The 15,650-nt window shown below is 42.3% G+C and overlaps 1 protein-coding gene across 1 annotated transcript in view; it reads left to right on the top strand.

The window, feature by feature from the left end:
• trrap (transformation/transcription domain-associated protein) overlaps positions 1-15,266 on the top strand; it is an 83,068-nt gene extending 67,802 nt beyond the window's left edge. The window contains exons 64-72 of the mRNA XM_080872358.1: positions 15-42; positions 300-505; positions 1,147-1,408; positions 6,211-6,436; positions 6,726-6,943; positions 7,795-7,979; positions 9,478-9,681; positions 11,783-11,977; positions 14,149-15,266. Coding sequence (XP_080728484.1) covers positions 15-42; positions 300-505; positions 1,147-1,408; positions 6,211-6,436; positions 6,726-6,943; positions 7,795-7,979; positions 9,478-9,681; positions 11,783-11,977; positions 14,149-14,433 — 1,809 coding nt within the window. The 3' untranslated portion in view covers positions 14,434-15,266. The remainder of the gene's footprint in view (positions 1-14; positions 43-299; positions 506-1,146; positions 1,409-6,210; positions 6,437-6,725; positions 6,944-7,794; positions 7,980-9,477; positions 9,682-11,782; positions 11,978-14,148) is intronic.
• The last annotated feature ends 384 nt before the right edge of the window (positions 15,267-15,650 follow it).

Here is a 15,650-nt window from a genome sequence, read left to right as displayed (position 1 = left end):
ACCTGACTCTCAAGATCGAGCAGAGGGAACGCTACAAAAGCGGTAAGTAAACAGTGCCTGTAGTGTGTTGCCTGATTTAGCACACTTTGAACAATAAAAGGTGGGTTTTGTTTGTTTGTTTGTCTGGTTTGTTGTTGTTGTTTTTTTGTTTTTTAACAAGTCCTTATCTATTAATAATTTATCAGGACAGTGTTGAATTGGCCTCATCTTGTGTTTTCCCCACTTTTTTTGATTTTCTGCATTCTTCTAATCCATCATTTCTCCGTTGCTTTCTCCTCTTTTCCACTCGTTTCTCCCAGATTCATCTGGACAGCAGCAGCCCAGTTCAATTGGGGCCCAGCCTCACTCAGGGGCCTCAGACCCAGGGCCAATCAGGGCCACTGCCCCGATGTGGCGTTGCAGCCGTATAATGCACATGCAGCGGGAGCTACACCCCACACTGCTTTCCTCCCTGGAGGGCATCGTAGACCAGATGGTGTGGTTCAGAGAGAACTGGCATGAAGAGGTGAGGGAAAAATAGTAATAAAAGGTGCAGAACAGATTTTGCTGCAGCAGAAGATCAGAAGGCGAGAAAATATTACAGCTGCCATTGAGAATTTTCATGTATGACAGTTTGAACATCTTCTGTATATAAGGGTCATGTGAAACTCTAAAGCTAAGCATGTATGCATCACATAATGAGGTGCGTCTGTCCAAACTGAACTTGATGCACTTTTAAATAGTTTTAGCCTTGCTAAGCAGCTTCCACACACAGCAGCTATTCTGTTCTGTAGGGGAAGTCTGGCAGACGGTGATGCAGTAAGAGGGGAGAAGACAAGTGATGGATGGGTGCTGTGAGCGTGTAGGATGGGGCGAGGGATTTAGGGTTGGAAGTTTGATGCTATGAGTGTGTATCTGTGTGATTACCTGTGATGATCAGGGGCACTGGGCAGCAGCTGCAGGCTCTATGCATCATTCCACTGGGCAAGCAGGGGAAACATAGTCATTGCCTTCCTTCTTTCCCTCAATTTGGTCACATTGCTGCATCTTTTTTTTCCTGAGGAAATGACTTATGTCTAAGTCTGTAAGAAGGACAGGATGTCTCTAATAATTCCCATATCATTACAGCATTTCTTTATTCTCTTTTCTTCCTTCTTCTCTCTACAGGTTTTAAGGCAGCTTCAGCAGGGCCTGGCAAAATGTTACTCAGTGGCCTTTGAAAAGAGTGGTGCAGTGTCTGATGCCAAGATCACACCCCACACACTCAACTTTGTCAAGAAGCTCGTTAGCACCTTTGGAGTCGGCTTGGAGAACGTTTCCAATGTTTCCAACATGTTCTCCAGCGCTGCCTCTGAGTCACTGGCCCGCCGGGCCCAAGCCACAGCCCAGGATCCTGTTTTCCAAAAGATGAAGGGACAGTTCACAACAGGTTGGTTGGCTTTTATAAATACTGTCAAATAGAGCTATACAAAAAGGCAAAACACTGAAGAAGTTTTTGTTTGAGGTTGTTTCTCCATGTTTACATTCAGTTTCAGTTTTCAAGCTTCGTCAGAGCCATTGAGTGAATATGAAAAGACGTAAAATGTGTGTGTGTGTGTGGGGGGGGGGGGGGGGGGGGGGGGGGGCTGTTTTGTGAGAGTATGACAAGGTGTGACAAGTGGCCACGTAGTGAAACCAACAACACCTCCTAGCTCTCCTCACTGAAGCCCCTCACCAGACACCAGCCGCCCTTCAGCAAACAAAAGCAGCACTTGTGCGACTGTACGTCTATACTCATTTAAATGATAAGTCAGGTGTATGGCTGGCTTTTGTAACAGTATATTGAACCGGTCACATTATATCTACACAGACACTCGTGCAGCTCATATCTGTGCTAGAGCAGGCTGCCGCTGTCGCTCGGAGCAGCTGGAGCACTGGCTCTCTACAATGTAATTAAAGTTTCCAACTAGATGATTGGATTTTAGGGAGGGATTGGGGCTGGTGACTGGTCAGAGAGGTGTTTGCATGTGTGTCTGTCTGTGCCTTTATTACACTGCATGTACACACGCCCACGTCGGGTTTGATTATACACAAGGCAGCAGCATTTCTATTCTAAGCTTGTGCAGCATTGCGGTGATGATATCAACAACTCGTCAAAGTTTGATGACGTAAAGCAGAAGACTTGTTTTCCTCCTGCTCTTTTGGAAGCTGCAAAACATTTCAAGTTCTCTCTGGTTTCATTGGGGGTTTTCAAAACTCTGTAAAACCCTCTATCAACTTATTGAAATACCCTGTAATGAACAACTTTATTTCTTTCGAGGGTTTTATATGAGGGTGAAGCCGGTTTTCAGTTCAGGTTTTACAGACCACAAAAAGTTGAGTAAAATTTCTTTCCATAAAATTGTGTTGGTTAAACGAGGCATTTTACTGAAATGTAAATGTTTCATAAGTAGTCAGGTGCTTTGTTGTTGAAACTTGTACTGGCTGTGTTGTTGTTGAGCATTGTTTACCAGGTGTCTGCTGTGCCAAAACTAAATCTAGCTCATACAGTATTGGCACAAGTAGGTGAATTAAAAAGTCTGCTTTCTCTTCTGCTGCTGTAGCATAATGATAAAACATTTTTCCTGATATATAGTGGTTGGCATTTTTGTTCTTGTTATAGAAAACTTACAGAGGAATAGATTTGGTTGTGAATTACTAACATAAATAACTACTGTCAGTGTGGATTCACTAAAGTCCTCTGATACAGCAGCAATGAAAAGAATTTACTGAATTTGTCCAGTTGCATCTTTTTTTTTTGTTTTTATCTTTTGTTTTTTTTTGTCTGTATTTTGTTTTACTTGATGGCAGACCTCCAGTTACAGGCACATTAATGTCAAATAGAATGCCATAATTGAGATGGCCCATTAACAGCTGAATTCTAGACAGCATGTAGTTTATTTCTTATAATTCCCTATTTTTTTTTTTTTATATACTGGAGCCTTGGAAAATTCGTTCTACTTTCCTGATGTTTTCTCTGAAGTGCTTAGACATGGACACTAATGGCTTGAATGAGACTCTGCAACAAGAGGAAGTCTCTGATCTTTTCCCAGTTATGGATTAACACATTTAAAAAGACGAATTCCTGTCATGCACTGTGTATGCTTATAAGGCAGTAAATGAAACCTGTGGTCAGTTTTTGGCCTGCGTGTTCAGATTCATGTGAAAGCTGTGGAATGCAGCGAGGCAGGTGCTGTTTTATTTTAGCCAAGACCCCCTCTGAGACATTACCTCAAAACAATCATTCTCCTGTTTTTTTGGAAGCCACGTGTCTGTTTTCCCGTGTTACATAAGGGAGTTGAACCACAGTTCAAACATGGACCATCTGCAAGACCCCTCCAGGTTTCAGTGTTCACATAAACCTTTGTGTTTTCTTCTGCTTTCTTTCTGAATTGCATCCACAGTAAACTCGCGCCTCCTTTTATTTGTTGCATTTCCAAACAACTCCTCCTGCCTGCTCTTTAGTCTCATCTGCTATTCCCGTTTAACTAGTACTGAGCCTGGCCAGTGCGGCTAATGTGTTTGGCCCTGAGACCGAGGACAAGGAGAGCGAGTGCATGAAAAGCAGCTGGGGGAAAATGCCAAGCTCCCATTCCCTGCACCACGTTAGTGGCTCACTCGCTTTCACAGGGTTTGTGGGCCGGAAAATATGGGTTTATGTGTGCACATATAACATTTGGCAGCAGGGAGGCATTCAAATCCAATTACGAAGAATGCTATTTGCATGAGTTACTGTTTTAGCAGTGGATCTTTTCCAGAGACCTTTGTTAGAAAAGGTTTTTTGTTTTGTTTTTTAATATATTTAAAACAAAAACACACACATTTCCTGGATTTTGAATTTTTTTGCCTCTTGGTTAGACTTAAAGAGTTAAATCTAAGTGTTATGATTAAATTGAACAGTTTGGCTTAGCACCTGTGTAACTTTATATAGTCTTTAGTGAGAAGTCTTAAGTGTAAACATACTGCATGTTGGTGACCTCTGAAACCTTTAAAACTTTAGCTCACCAGTCTGCCATAAGAAAGCAGAGTTTACTCGCTACAGAAAAGTCAACCAGGCACAAGCCAGGGCCAGGACAGTACATGAAGAAATGATGGTTCTGTATAGAAAGGTGGCCCACCTCCAGCTCCACAATCTATAACCTGGCTTCAGCAGTGTAGACCATCTGGCACAGCCAGGTAAGGCAGAATAGCAGCACTGACTTCTACACACAGGTCAGAGAACAGCCTGGCTACTTTCCACACTGCACTCTTTTTCTCAGCATCCTATTCCCCACCAAGCAGGGGTCAAATATAAGTTCAGGGGGACTGAAAATAATTCCCTTATCCACTCACTTTCAGTATTGCACCCGGTACAGAGCAAACGTTATTTCTCAGCAACAGACTCTACTTACATTGTCGGCACACATCTGAGGAGCAGGATTTAAATACAAAAGGAGGGAATATGTCCACTCTTAAAATTGGCGTAATCACAGTTTGTACAACTTGTATCTTGTTTGCCTTTTAATGACGGCCTGCAAATGACACTAAATATTTCCGATTTGGATCTTAGTCAAAATGAGTAATGCGTCGATTTTTTATCGATAGTCTCTGTTCGTATAGTCTCTGTTCACACATTGAGTCCTAAACATAATGCAGATGACTACCACATTGAAGCAGTTAAATTTTATAATGAAAGGTGAGATGTTAATCTCTGATTCTATCAGGAAAAGTATTAGATGGCTCATGTATGATAACATGTTAAACACTAAGCTTTTTCATTCATTTTTTTAAATGAATTGTGACGGTTCTCCAGTTTTAAACAGAGGGAATGTTTTATATTTGATGAAGATGGAGTGAAATTACTGTATTTCCTCATGGCTTTGAAACAGTGGCGCGTGCCTCACCTTTTCTATTTGTAAGCATTATACACTTTTATGGTGCTGAATTGTTGTCGGTCTGCAATTTTCACAGGACTGTTTCAATTTTACCTCTCAAGGCAGGTGAATTGCAGGCGGACAGATAGCGAAATAGGGCCACTCCGAAAAGAACATTGGCTGTTTTAAAGGGCTTATTTAAAGTATTAGGAGGTCTCACTCTGGGAGAGATTGAACGGGTTTGAAATGGCAAGGCCTTGCAGTTTCATGGATTCATTATAACAGGCGGCACAACAGGGTGTACTGAAATAGGAGAGGTAGTCGAGTGCACATCTGTGTGTGTGTATGTGTGTGTTCGTGTTTCAGAATTGTCCTAGGGGCTTTACTCTAAAATGGAAAACCTGTTTGGCTCACTTCCCCTCCTTCCGTTGTTATTGCTGCAGCTCATCTCAATATGTTATGTGCAATATGAGTTGTGACTTGAAACAGGAATTTAATACTTCAAGACTCTCATTTTTATGGCACTAATTTAATCAGCTCCTGGCCTCCGACATGGAGTTTTAAGTCAATAGAGCAAACAGTTCTCCTTGTGCTGCCATGAATAACTTATCTGTGACGTTCCCTTAAGCAAGGCACTGCTGGAGTGGAGTGGGCAACAGTGCAACATAATATTTAAAAAGGCCGTTTCCCAGATGTAAATGTGTGTTACCGCTGCCTTGCCGTAGGCCATAAGAGTAAAACAAGGTGTTTTTAGTTACTGGATTAGAACAACACCCAGATCTTACTGCAATTAATCTTAATATGTGGTTTCAAAGAGACCTTGCAAACACTGAAATGTCATTTGATGTATAAGCTTTGAAATATATTTTCTTTTTTTATTCTTAGTTATGTTTTACGTTGCTTTGAGTAGGAACGTCCTCAGAGCGCAGATTGGTCTCTAGTTTCTAGCTTTAGCGAACTTTTAAAAATGATTTTACATTTTTTGTATATAGGTGGTTAAAGGTCACACACACGGAAACTGCTCAGTTTTACAGTCTTGTCCTGCTGGTGATGTAAAGCGGGTCCACTGGAACACTTAAGGGATTAATGTCTTGCCGAAGGGGGAATTTGAGGGTAGTTCATTTAGGAGGAACAACTGTAACATACTCCTTTTTCCCCCATGCACACATGCAGATTATATCGGACCACTTTCAGAGGTTGCATGTGGTTTTATACAGTTATACAGTTAACATCAAATTGTCAAAGGACCTGTTGTTTAAAAGCTGCTTTCACTACAAGTCAAGGTTTTTTTTCTGTTGTTTTGTTTGTTTTTGTTTTTTTATGAATGGGTATAGGAAATAACTATTCTCCATCCTTACAGACTTTGACTTCAGTGTGCCAGGCTCCATGAAGCTTCACAATCTCATCTCCAAGCTAAAGAAGTGGATCAAGATTTTGGAGGCGAAAACCAAACAGCTGCCCAAGTTCTTCCTCATTGAGGAGAAGTGTCGCTTCCTCAGCAATTTCTCTGCACAGACAGCTGAAGTTGAGATTCCGGGCGAATTCCTAATGCCCAAACCCACACACTACTACATCAAGATTGCAAGGTACATCATTATTCTACACGGGTGCAGCCGGGCTAATAAGCACATGTGGAATTTGCTGTAGTCATGGTTGGTACTTAGTAAATTATTTAAGTGGCTAACGATTGTCAGATTGACCTGTTTTTACTGGAGCTTCCCCCCCGGGGATTTTATCCTGATCTTAAAGCCTTTCATTTTAAATTCTGGCTTCCACATGTACTCCAGTGCCATTCTTGTATCGCAGTTGTTCCTACCCTTCCTCTCTCCCACACTGTTTAATGCTCTGATTCTGTTCCTCTGAAACGCTGTACAGATTCATGCCCAGAGTGGAAATTGTTCAGAAACACAATACCGCGGCACGCCGTCTCTACATCCGCGGCCACAATGGAAAGATCTACCCCTACCTGGTGATGAATGATGCCTGCTTGACTGAGTCACGTCGAGAGGAAAGAGTCCTGCAGCTTCTCCGGCTCCTAAACCCTTGTCTTGAGAAGAGAAAGGAGACCACCAAGAGGCACCTCTTCTTTACTGGTATGACTAAAATGAGGCATGGGCGCATTTTAGGAATAGAAAGGGGATGATTTTGTTTAGAGATTTGCTGATTGTGAAATTGTGGCTCGATACTGATGTTTAAAATAGTATTTTGGCTGGTAACTAATCCCAATAATTTTTCCTGTTAGTTGTCTTTGTTTTCCTGGCACTAAGGAGGAAAATAACATCTTCAATATTAAAATAAGTGGCCTTCATATAAATACTATGAAAACAGAGACATAAAAACATGTAATCTTATGTCTTGTCAGTATATCATTATCAGTCAACATGGCCAATATTGGAAAATACTGCTTTTTAACCAATTTCTTCGAGTATCTTTATGTGAGGAGATTACATAAGAGGTTTGCCTCTCTGCAGATGTTTGTTTTACACATTTATTTGCTCATTGGTGTCTTTAAGGGGAAATCTGCACACAACATTAAATAGCCCAAACCAACCCAGTTCCTTCAAACATGAATTGCTGGTATTGATTTGATTTGAGGTGTCACTGCATGTAAATGTTTGGACTGCTTCTACTGTGTGACCTGTGCACAGCCTTTTACCTTCTTTGACCCTGCTTGGTGTTGACTGAAGGCACGCCTTCAGTGTTGTTTTTCCCAAACTCCAGAGTATTTTAGCTGCAGGTTTATGGTTTCCAATGGTAACTCGGAGTTTATCTAGCAAGCGGAGACAAATATTTACAGTTTCTGCGTCACTCATGTGGCTGTGTTCCCATCACTGCCTCCCACTTATTTTTCTCTCTTGTGCTTCTTTCTATTTTACTTCCTTCCTCTGCTCTCCTTTGCCTGTTTTCCACCTTTTTTTCCTTCATCCTTCTTCCATCTCTTCAGTGCCCCGAGTGGTGGCAGTGTCGCCTCAGATGCGGCTAGTTGAGGACAATCCTTCATCTCTGTCACTGGTAGAAATCTACAAGCAGCGCTGTGCCAAGAAGGGCATCGAACATGACAACCCTATCTCCCGGTACTACGATCGCCTGGCCACTGTGCAGGCTAGAGGCACACAAGCTAGCCACCAGGTAACTGTGTTGTGGTACTGTTCTGCATTAACATGCATCCAGAGTGTCTGATTTGAAATTTCACATCACACTTGAGCTAAACTTAACTTTTAATCATCTAAGGGGAAAATTGTTTTCAGCTCTGTGGGTATTTTTAAATAATTGATATTAAATGATTAATGTAGCATAAGAAATGCACTAATTTCTCAGCCTGAAAAGAAACCCTCAAACCCCAAGTTAATTTGAAAATCTGCAATTGTTGAGATTTCAGTTTTCCCTGGATGGGGAGGATTTTCTCTAAAAAGTGATGAAATAAAGTGAAAAGAACAAATTGATTTTGCAAGCTGTTATGTCATCTAATTGCAAAAATATTAGATTGTTAGCTCTTGGGTTCAGCCTGACTCTCTCCTACACCTGCTGAGCTTAATGCACACTTAAAACGCAGACAGATCTATAGGGGAGCATGCCTATAACGTTGAAGATAAAGGTGGGGTTAGGCTGCATGCTGACCCTTGTGTTATCTAGAGAGAACTGAATTCATGTCTGATGCACTGAGAGAGCATGGATCCCCCCTACACGCTTAGCTGAGGCTAAAGTAATCAATAGAGCTGTCTTCAAGGAAAGCAATTTTAATCAACCTATTATAGGGGTTCAAATGGGGAACTGAAGAGGGCAGCTAATATTACGTGAAGGTCTCACAATGGAGCCGGTTGTTTCTGTGAGTAATTTAAGGCATGCAGCATTCATGAAATGCCGTATCACAAAATGCTAGCCTATGGTCTTCCCTCAAAACCACTGTGACTTTATGAAATAGCTGCCAAATACACATTGAGAAGGCTTTACAGTTTTAAGCCAAGACCTGAAGCAATGATAAAGTAATCACCACAGACCGACTGCAACAGTATGGTTTGTGATCCTGATTGAGCTGTGCACAAGTTGAGCCACTCACTGGCCATCCCCTCTCAGCTAAGGGAGGAAAAATGATGACAGGTTAGCCGAGCAAGCTAGCCTCCGTTTGGGTTGTTAGCTGCAGCCATGATTAGTGAAGTGTTGCTTCTTCACTTTGGGAAATCTTTTGCTCTTCAGGATGCAAGCATTGCCACTTAACACTAGCACTAACAGTATTAGTACTGTGAGCTCGTGTAGAACTGAAATGTTGGAAACAAAGTGCTAGTGTCCCAGTGGTGCGCTCAAAACCTTTGAAAGTTGAGTTTAGTGCCCAATTGCCAACAGAGTTCTTGAGATTTGAGAAGTGGTTTTCGAATGACATCCCACACTATGTCACTCTGTTAAATGAGGGAGGGGGTTCCTAACATGGGCAGCCTCTCCTAACATGGCCATCGCTGAGCTTGCTGATGGGGTCACATAGGAGACGTTCCCATAGTCAGATAACGCTATTAAAGAGAACCCACTAAAACCTCTGGTGCAATTCATAATGATGGCAAAAGACAATTGATGTATCAAATAAAGAAGACCCTGCCCAACTAACCTCCAATCCTTGTTCATGGTATACTTCCAGGTCCTGAGGGACATTCTCAAAGAGGTGCAGGGCAACATGGTTCCCCGCAGCATGCTGAAGGAGTGGGCTCTCCACACATTCCCCAACGCCACTGATTACTGGACGTTCCGAAAGATGTTCACCATCCAGCTGGCCCTCATTGGTCTGGCAGAGTTCATGCTCCACCTCAACAGACTCAACCCTGAGATGCTGCAGATAGCACAGGTGGGAAATGCACGCAAACACACACAAACAGCAATGTGTTGGACTTCCTATGAAGGAGAAAGTGAAATCAGTTTGACAGGGGCAAATTCAATAGATATACACACTCTTAGATGCATTAATAGCTCTCCATTACCCTCTCCATATCAGACTGTATGAATTACCATTCTCCCCCATGACATTCACGCTAGGCCTATCAGTCAGCCAGCCGCTGTCAATGCAAAGGATGTTTTGACAGAGCGTTATATTCAGTCCCACTGCTCAGCTATCAAAGACGTTTCAATTTGAAGAGGCCATGTTTGTGTGCGCTTCCACACATCTGTCTGCTGCTCAGGGTCTGCAGGCGGCTTTCTCAAAGTCATTATTAAAGATGATTGTGTCAGTCGGCCACCCCTCCCCTCTGATCCTAATCGGCCTTTGCTGACAGGCGTTCCTCCGGGCAGCTAAGCACTAGTATTAAGCCCCCTTTCTGCCTGTTCCACTCCACAGATCCCATTAGACACAGGCGGATTTTAGTGCGAAGAGTGTATGCACATATAAACACACACACAAACTGAGAGTGTATGTGCAAGGACGGGACATCACAACCCGCGGCAGTGCCTCATCTTGACTAAATAAAGACCGTATTTTACTTAAGGTTGACTCATATAGAGCTCAATTAGGAATCAGCACCAAGCATACTGCTAAACAATGTTTATAGGTCCTTAATTCAGTTATAAGCCCAAATTTAACTACACATCAACAACAAGTACAAACACCACAGGCAGTGTGGCATCTTCACTGACACTGAATATAAATTGGAGGGCGTGGTGCTTAATAAATTCGCTATTTGTCAGTCAGATCACTTGTATCATCACCCTGGAACAGCTCCACCAGTCACAATGACACATGACATCAACAGCTCAATAAACGAACGGGGGCTTCTCAAGGAAATTATATTATTTTCTGGATGGTGCAGAGCAGCACAGTGGGCGTGTGCCATTATTGAGCTCATACAGTGACGATAGAAATGGACGTCAATGGCAGCATTTTTACGACAGAACAACGTAAAAATGAGCCAGTCTTAATGACATTTGAGCCATTATTTCATCATTATAGTTTGCAGGCAAAGGTTGTATCCAGATATCAACAATAACCCTCCTCCTTTTCTTAACATGCATCTTCATTTTGCACCAGAATATCACAAATCATCCAATATGATACTTTACACCATTGTGGGAAAAAAGGGTCAGTAAAAGCATCCCATCATGCCTTGAGAATTAGTTGAATTTCCTTATAGTGTTAAGTGTCTTCACTCTTTGGCATTTGTTGTGGAATTTGTCCACTGAGGTTTCTCACCGTCAAGCCCGCAGCCCCGAGTCACTTCACGTTGCACAGTAATGTTGCATCATTCCTTTCACACCGGCCTCTAAATGAAGCCATCGCTGACCACTAGTCTGGTGCTTTAGCATTCTGAGCGCTGCCTTCACAGCCAACAGTCTGCAGGCTTATCTGTGCCTTCTGGGAGTTGCTGGTGTCTCAGCCCACTGCCTCTAGGCCCTCTGCTGGGGCTTGGAGGAGCAAATGAAATGTAGGTGAGGGGGGGGTGTTAAGGAGAAAGAGGGAGGGAGGGAAGAGGCCAGACAGAGGAGGAGGAGAGCAAGCACGAGCTGGAATGAAATGCTCTGCTATAAAGCTGTCAGAGCTACTCACTTTTTCATATAAGGGAGCTTATCTTTCCTGGAATGGTCGCTTGTGTAGCGGCCTTCTCGCACATAAATGCAGGCTTAAAAGATGAAACTCGGCCGTATATATTTAAGTCAGCAGAGAGCAAAGGGGGAGGGGAACAGGGGGCAGTGGAGGTGAGTTAAGGATTATAGATGCTGTGCTGCGGATAGTTTGACATGTTACTGTTTCTGGGACATGAAGATCAATAATTGCAGCCATTTTGTTGGCATGAGCTTGTTTTGTAGCTCTCCCAGCTTTACTGAAGACGAGGAGTTTTTTCTTGGTGCTAATGTGGTTAAAGGAATGTGGACTACACTGCAGAAAATTATATTTCCTGATTATTTTCTGTTTTTTGCCATTGTATAAAAGTTATGTTTATTTCCTCCTCTGATTTCAGGACACAGGAAAGCTCAACGTTTCTTACTTCCGCTTCGACATCAATGACGCCACAGGTGACCTGGATGCTAATCGCCCCGTTCCATTCCGCTTGACGCCAAACATCTCTGAGTTCCTGACCACCATCGGCGTCTCTGGCCCACTCACCGCCTCGATGATCGCTGTGGCTCGGTGCTTTGCACAGCCAAACTTTAAGGTGCCACGTCTGCTTCCTTTTTTTCTTTTTAAATACATTACATAGTGTATCAGAACGGCTTTTTAAAGTAATGGGTAATAGACATAGAAGCTTGCAGTGAACTTGAAATTAAATGGCTGAATATGAAGTTTACAAAACTCTAGTGCTCATTGTTTCCCCCTCCAGGCGCACGGCATGCATCCATACGATAATCATACTTTTGCAAGCATGTCTGGAGTCACTGCAGCCGCTGCTGCTGTTACACTGCCTGCCAACGACATGAACCTCATGAATCCGCTCTTTCTAACAGTCTGTGTTTTGATTGTTACAGGTGAACAGCCATAAAATCACAGCACTTTGAAATCCTGTACTTTAACAAGTAATACATGGATTGATTACAGCCTCTGATTGGAGGTTTAACTTTAGTGGACGAGTGGGAGGGACACTTTTGAATCTCTTTCACTTTTCATGATGCATAATCCAAACCAGGTTGTTTTTTTTCCATGGAGCTGGAAGTGACCCTACTTGGACAAACAAATAAAATGCTAAATTATGAGCTGAAAACGGTTCAGTACAGTTGCTTTTTGGATGGTCTGTACCTCAGAGCTTGGAATAATATTTGTGAGATCCAGTTCAGTGATTCAGCACAGGTGAGGTCTATCACATTGCTTCTGGCTACAACCTCGGCCTGTTTATTAGTGCCGCTATGCCCCTAATTTTATGCCTTAAACAGTTCTTATGAGGGTGAAAAATGATCTCCAGAGGCTAACATGTTAACTTCATCCCTGAAGGTGTTTGTTTTAAAATGCAAGCCTGAGGAGATTTACTCACTTCTGCAGCAAACCTCAAGTGGTCATTTGAGGAACTGCACTTTTTGTCGCTTCAATGTTGGCCTTAGTTTGTTAATAAGATAACACAGAAGATGGCACAGAGGATTGGCTTCTACTGACCGTCGCACAAAAGATCACAGCTTAACTGTAAACCTCTCTCATTGTGTTAGTTTTAGGCTCGTGAAAATTAAGGAGCACATCACTGTTAAAACATTCAGTAACACGAGCTTGTCAAAAATGTTGAGTTTACGTTTAAATCTCAGATATATTTGAAGAATTACATTTGTTTAATTTATATAACTTATTCACATGAGTCGTGGAAGCTTTTAGAAGAAGTGGGGTCAGTCGGCTGCCATTGCTGTTGCTCGCGGTGACTCGAGCGTTGCGGTTTGTTGTCAAATTTAAGCTCCTGCGGCGCTCTCCAGATATTGCCTGGCACTTAAACTTGGTGAACTTCCTCTGGGTTTAGGTCTGAGGCTTAACTAAAAACAAAGCAGTGAAAAACAGTAGCAGCCGTTGGGTTGTGTAATATATGTAAAGCAGGGCAGTAATGACAGGCCTGCAGTGTCTGTGTATGGGTCAAGCTCATACTTAAAGTCTGACTGATGTTCCAGACACAGAAGCACTTAAGATGCAAATAAACAGAACACTTGACCATGTGAACTAGTTGGGACTGAATGCCAGAGACCAGTGCTGCTTGTGGCCAGAGCAGAGAGGTATTACCACAGAGCACAGGAAAACACAAACACTTAACAATCATCCACTCAGATATAGTGAAGCCTTAAACTATTTAAACAGTCTAGTGCCGTCTGAAACCGAATAAACACTTTAGGTGAGGGCAGGGAACGGCGCGTACGTAGTCAGGCGATGATTGCCAGGTCTTGGTTTTGATGGTTATGCGTTTCAGATCTGTGTCACCGTAATGAGCTGTTAACATCTCAGAGATTTCCCTGCAGATGACTGCCATGCCCTAAATTGGAGTTAACAGCTTTGTTTTATATGTATGTTTGAAATTAGCAGGGACTTTAAATAAACTGAGGTTTTTGTCACGTTTCACTGCTCTCATTTCCACGGCAGACTGTTTGAACACACTGCCCAGGAGACTGGCATATAATCATATATTTGAGAGCTTCATATAAACTCTATGACTGTAGTTTGCAGTATAAAAACTTCAGTTTTTACATCATTTGTTGCATTGCAGTATAAAAAGGGAAAGTCTGTTTGCATCCTGATGTGGTCAATCCTTAGTAATCAAATGTTTTATCATCAGGATGTTGATGTTTTAAATTCTAGACCTCGTATATTTCTTAAAAAATGAATCTGTTTCCTGAAAGTGACCTCCTGATTTCCTTTCTCTCATAGGTGGATGGAATCTTGAAGGCCGTCCTTCGTGATGAGATCATCGCGTGGCACAAAAAGACCCAGGAGGACACGTCCATTCCCCTGTCCCCAGCCGGGCAGCCAGAGAACATGGACTCCCAGCAGTTGGTCTCGCTGGTCCAGAAGGCCGTCACGGCAATCATGACTCGCCTCCATAACCTGGCTCAGTTCGAGGGAGGCGAGAGTAAGGTCAACACTCTGGTGGCTGCAGCAAACAGCCTCGACAATCTGTGTCGCATGGATCCAGCCTGGCACCCCTGGCTCTGAGAAATCGGAGGCGAGAGAGGAGAAAAGGCACAGCGGAGTTCACGGGATGAAGGGGAAACACTTTTTTTTTTTTTTAGTTTGATTAAAACAGACAAGGGTCGTTACATCTATGTTGCTCTTTGGAAAGTGAATTCACATTGAGACAAAAGCCCTGGTTGTCAGAGCTTGCCTGTGTTCTCAACAGTTACTATTTTATTTTTATTTTAAAAGAAGAAAAAACACACAAGCCTCCTTCATTGTATATTTATTTTTGTATCAGAATGACAGGGATCCTGCGTAATGTCAGCGGCCCTTCTCTTTACTGTGACAAAGTGGTATTACAAGGATTTGTTTAGGTACCCACTCTTTTACTCTTGTGGAAGTTTCTAATTAAAACACTTTGTTTGTTGTTTGCGATGTGTTTTACACGCATCAAGATCTTGGAACGTTTCCACTTTGATTTGTTTTCTTCTCAGATGGTCATGTGTCCTCCCAAACCTGTAGCTTCTTTGCTATACCTTCTAAATGAGGAGTATTGTTGCCCTGTGAATAACAGATGTTGCTCTTTGACTTTTATTTCATCCACTGCTTGAACTGTATTAAGATGTCAGAGGATTCCTGTGTAAAAAGCTTCTGTTCTCCACTTTTTTTTTTTTTTTGGGATTCAGCTGGCGTTGTAGTAAGCTATATGACCACTGTAATGCAAATATGTAATTCCCAAGCTGCCTGTGAATGCTATTCGCACCCCCGACCCCACCCCTTTATTTTTGTTTTTATTTTTTTAGAGGTACTGTACCGTTTCCAACAGAAGAATTCTCTCTTGCCTTGTAAATAAGCATTTTATTGTAATAAAATGCTCATTTTTTTAATAGAGAAGCTGTGTTGGCTCCTTTTGCTTGTAATCTCCTGCAGTTTTCTTTACACTGTAAAGAAACTAATGAATCTCAAAAATGAGTTTTAACTGTGTTCACAATTACCATAAAGCAGAACTAACAATTAGTCTTCTCCCCATTTTTTTAAACGAGTTGTAAAACAGCAATAAGAGCCAGTAATGTGCCTCTGTGCCTCACATCTATTGCATCACTGTCACAGCCATAATCACCCTGAAGGACGCACTCTTGGATATTATTGCTGTAATAACTCTTGCTGTGAAATGACTCCAGACGAACCGTTCTCTGATGTTTAAAGTCTATTGCCGTCATCCTCGCCGTTCACAGTTAGCAGACTTTTATGGGGAG

Source organism: Rhamphochromis sp. 'chilingali' (assembly GCF_963969265.1).
Source record: "Rhamphochromis sp. 'chilingali' genome assembly, chromosome: 22".
In the NCBI taxonomy this organism is placed as follows: Eukaryota; Metazoa; Chordata; class Actinopteri; order Cichliformes; family Cichlidae; genus Rhamphochromis; species Rhamphochromis sp. 'chilingali'.
This window is presented reverse-complemented; position numbering and strand designations above follow the sequence as displayed.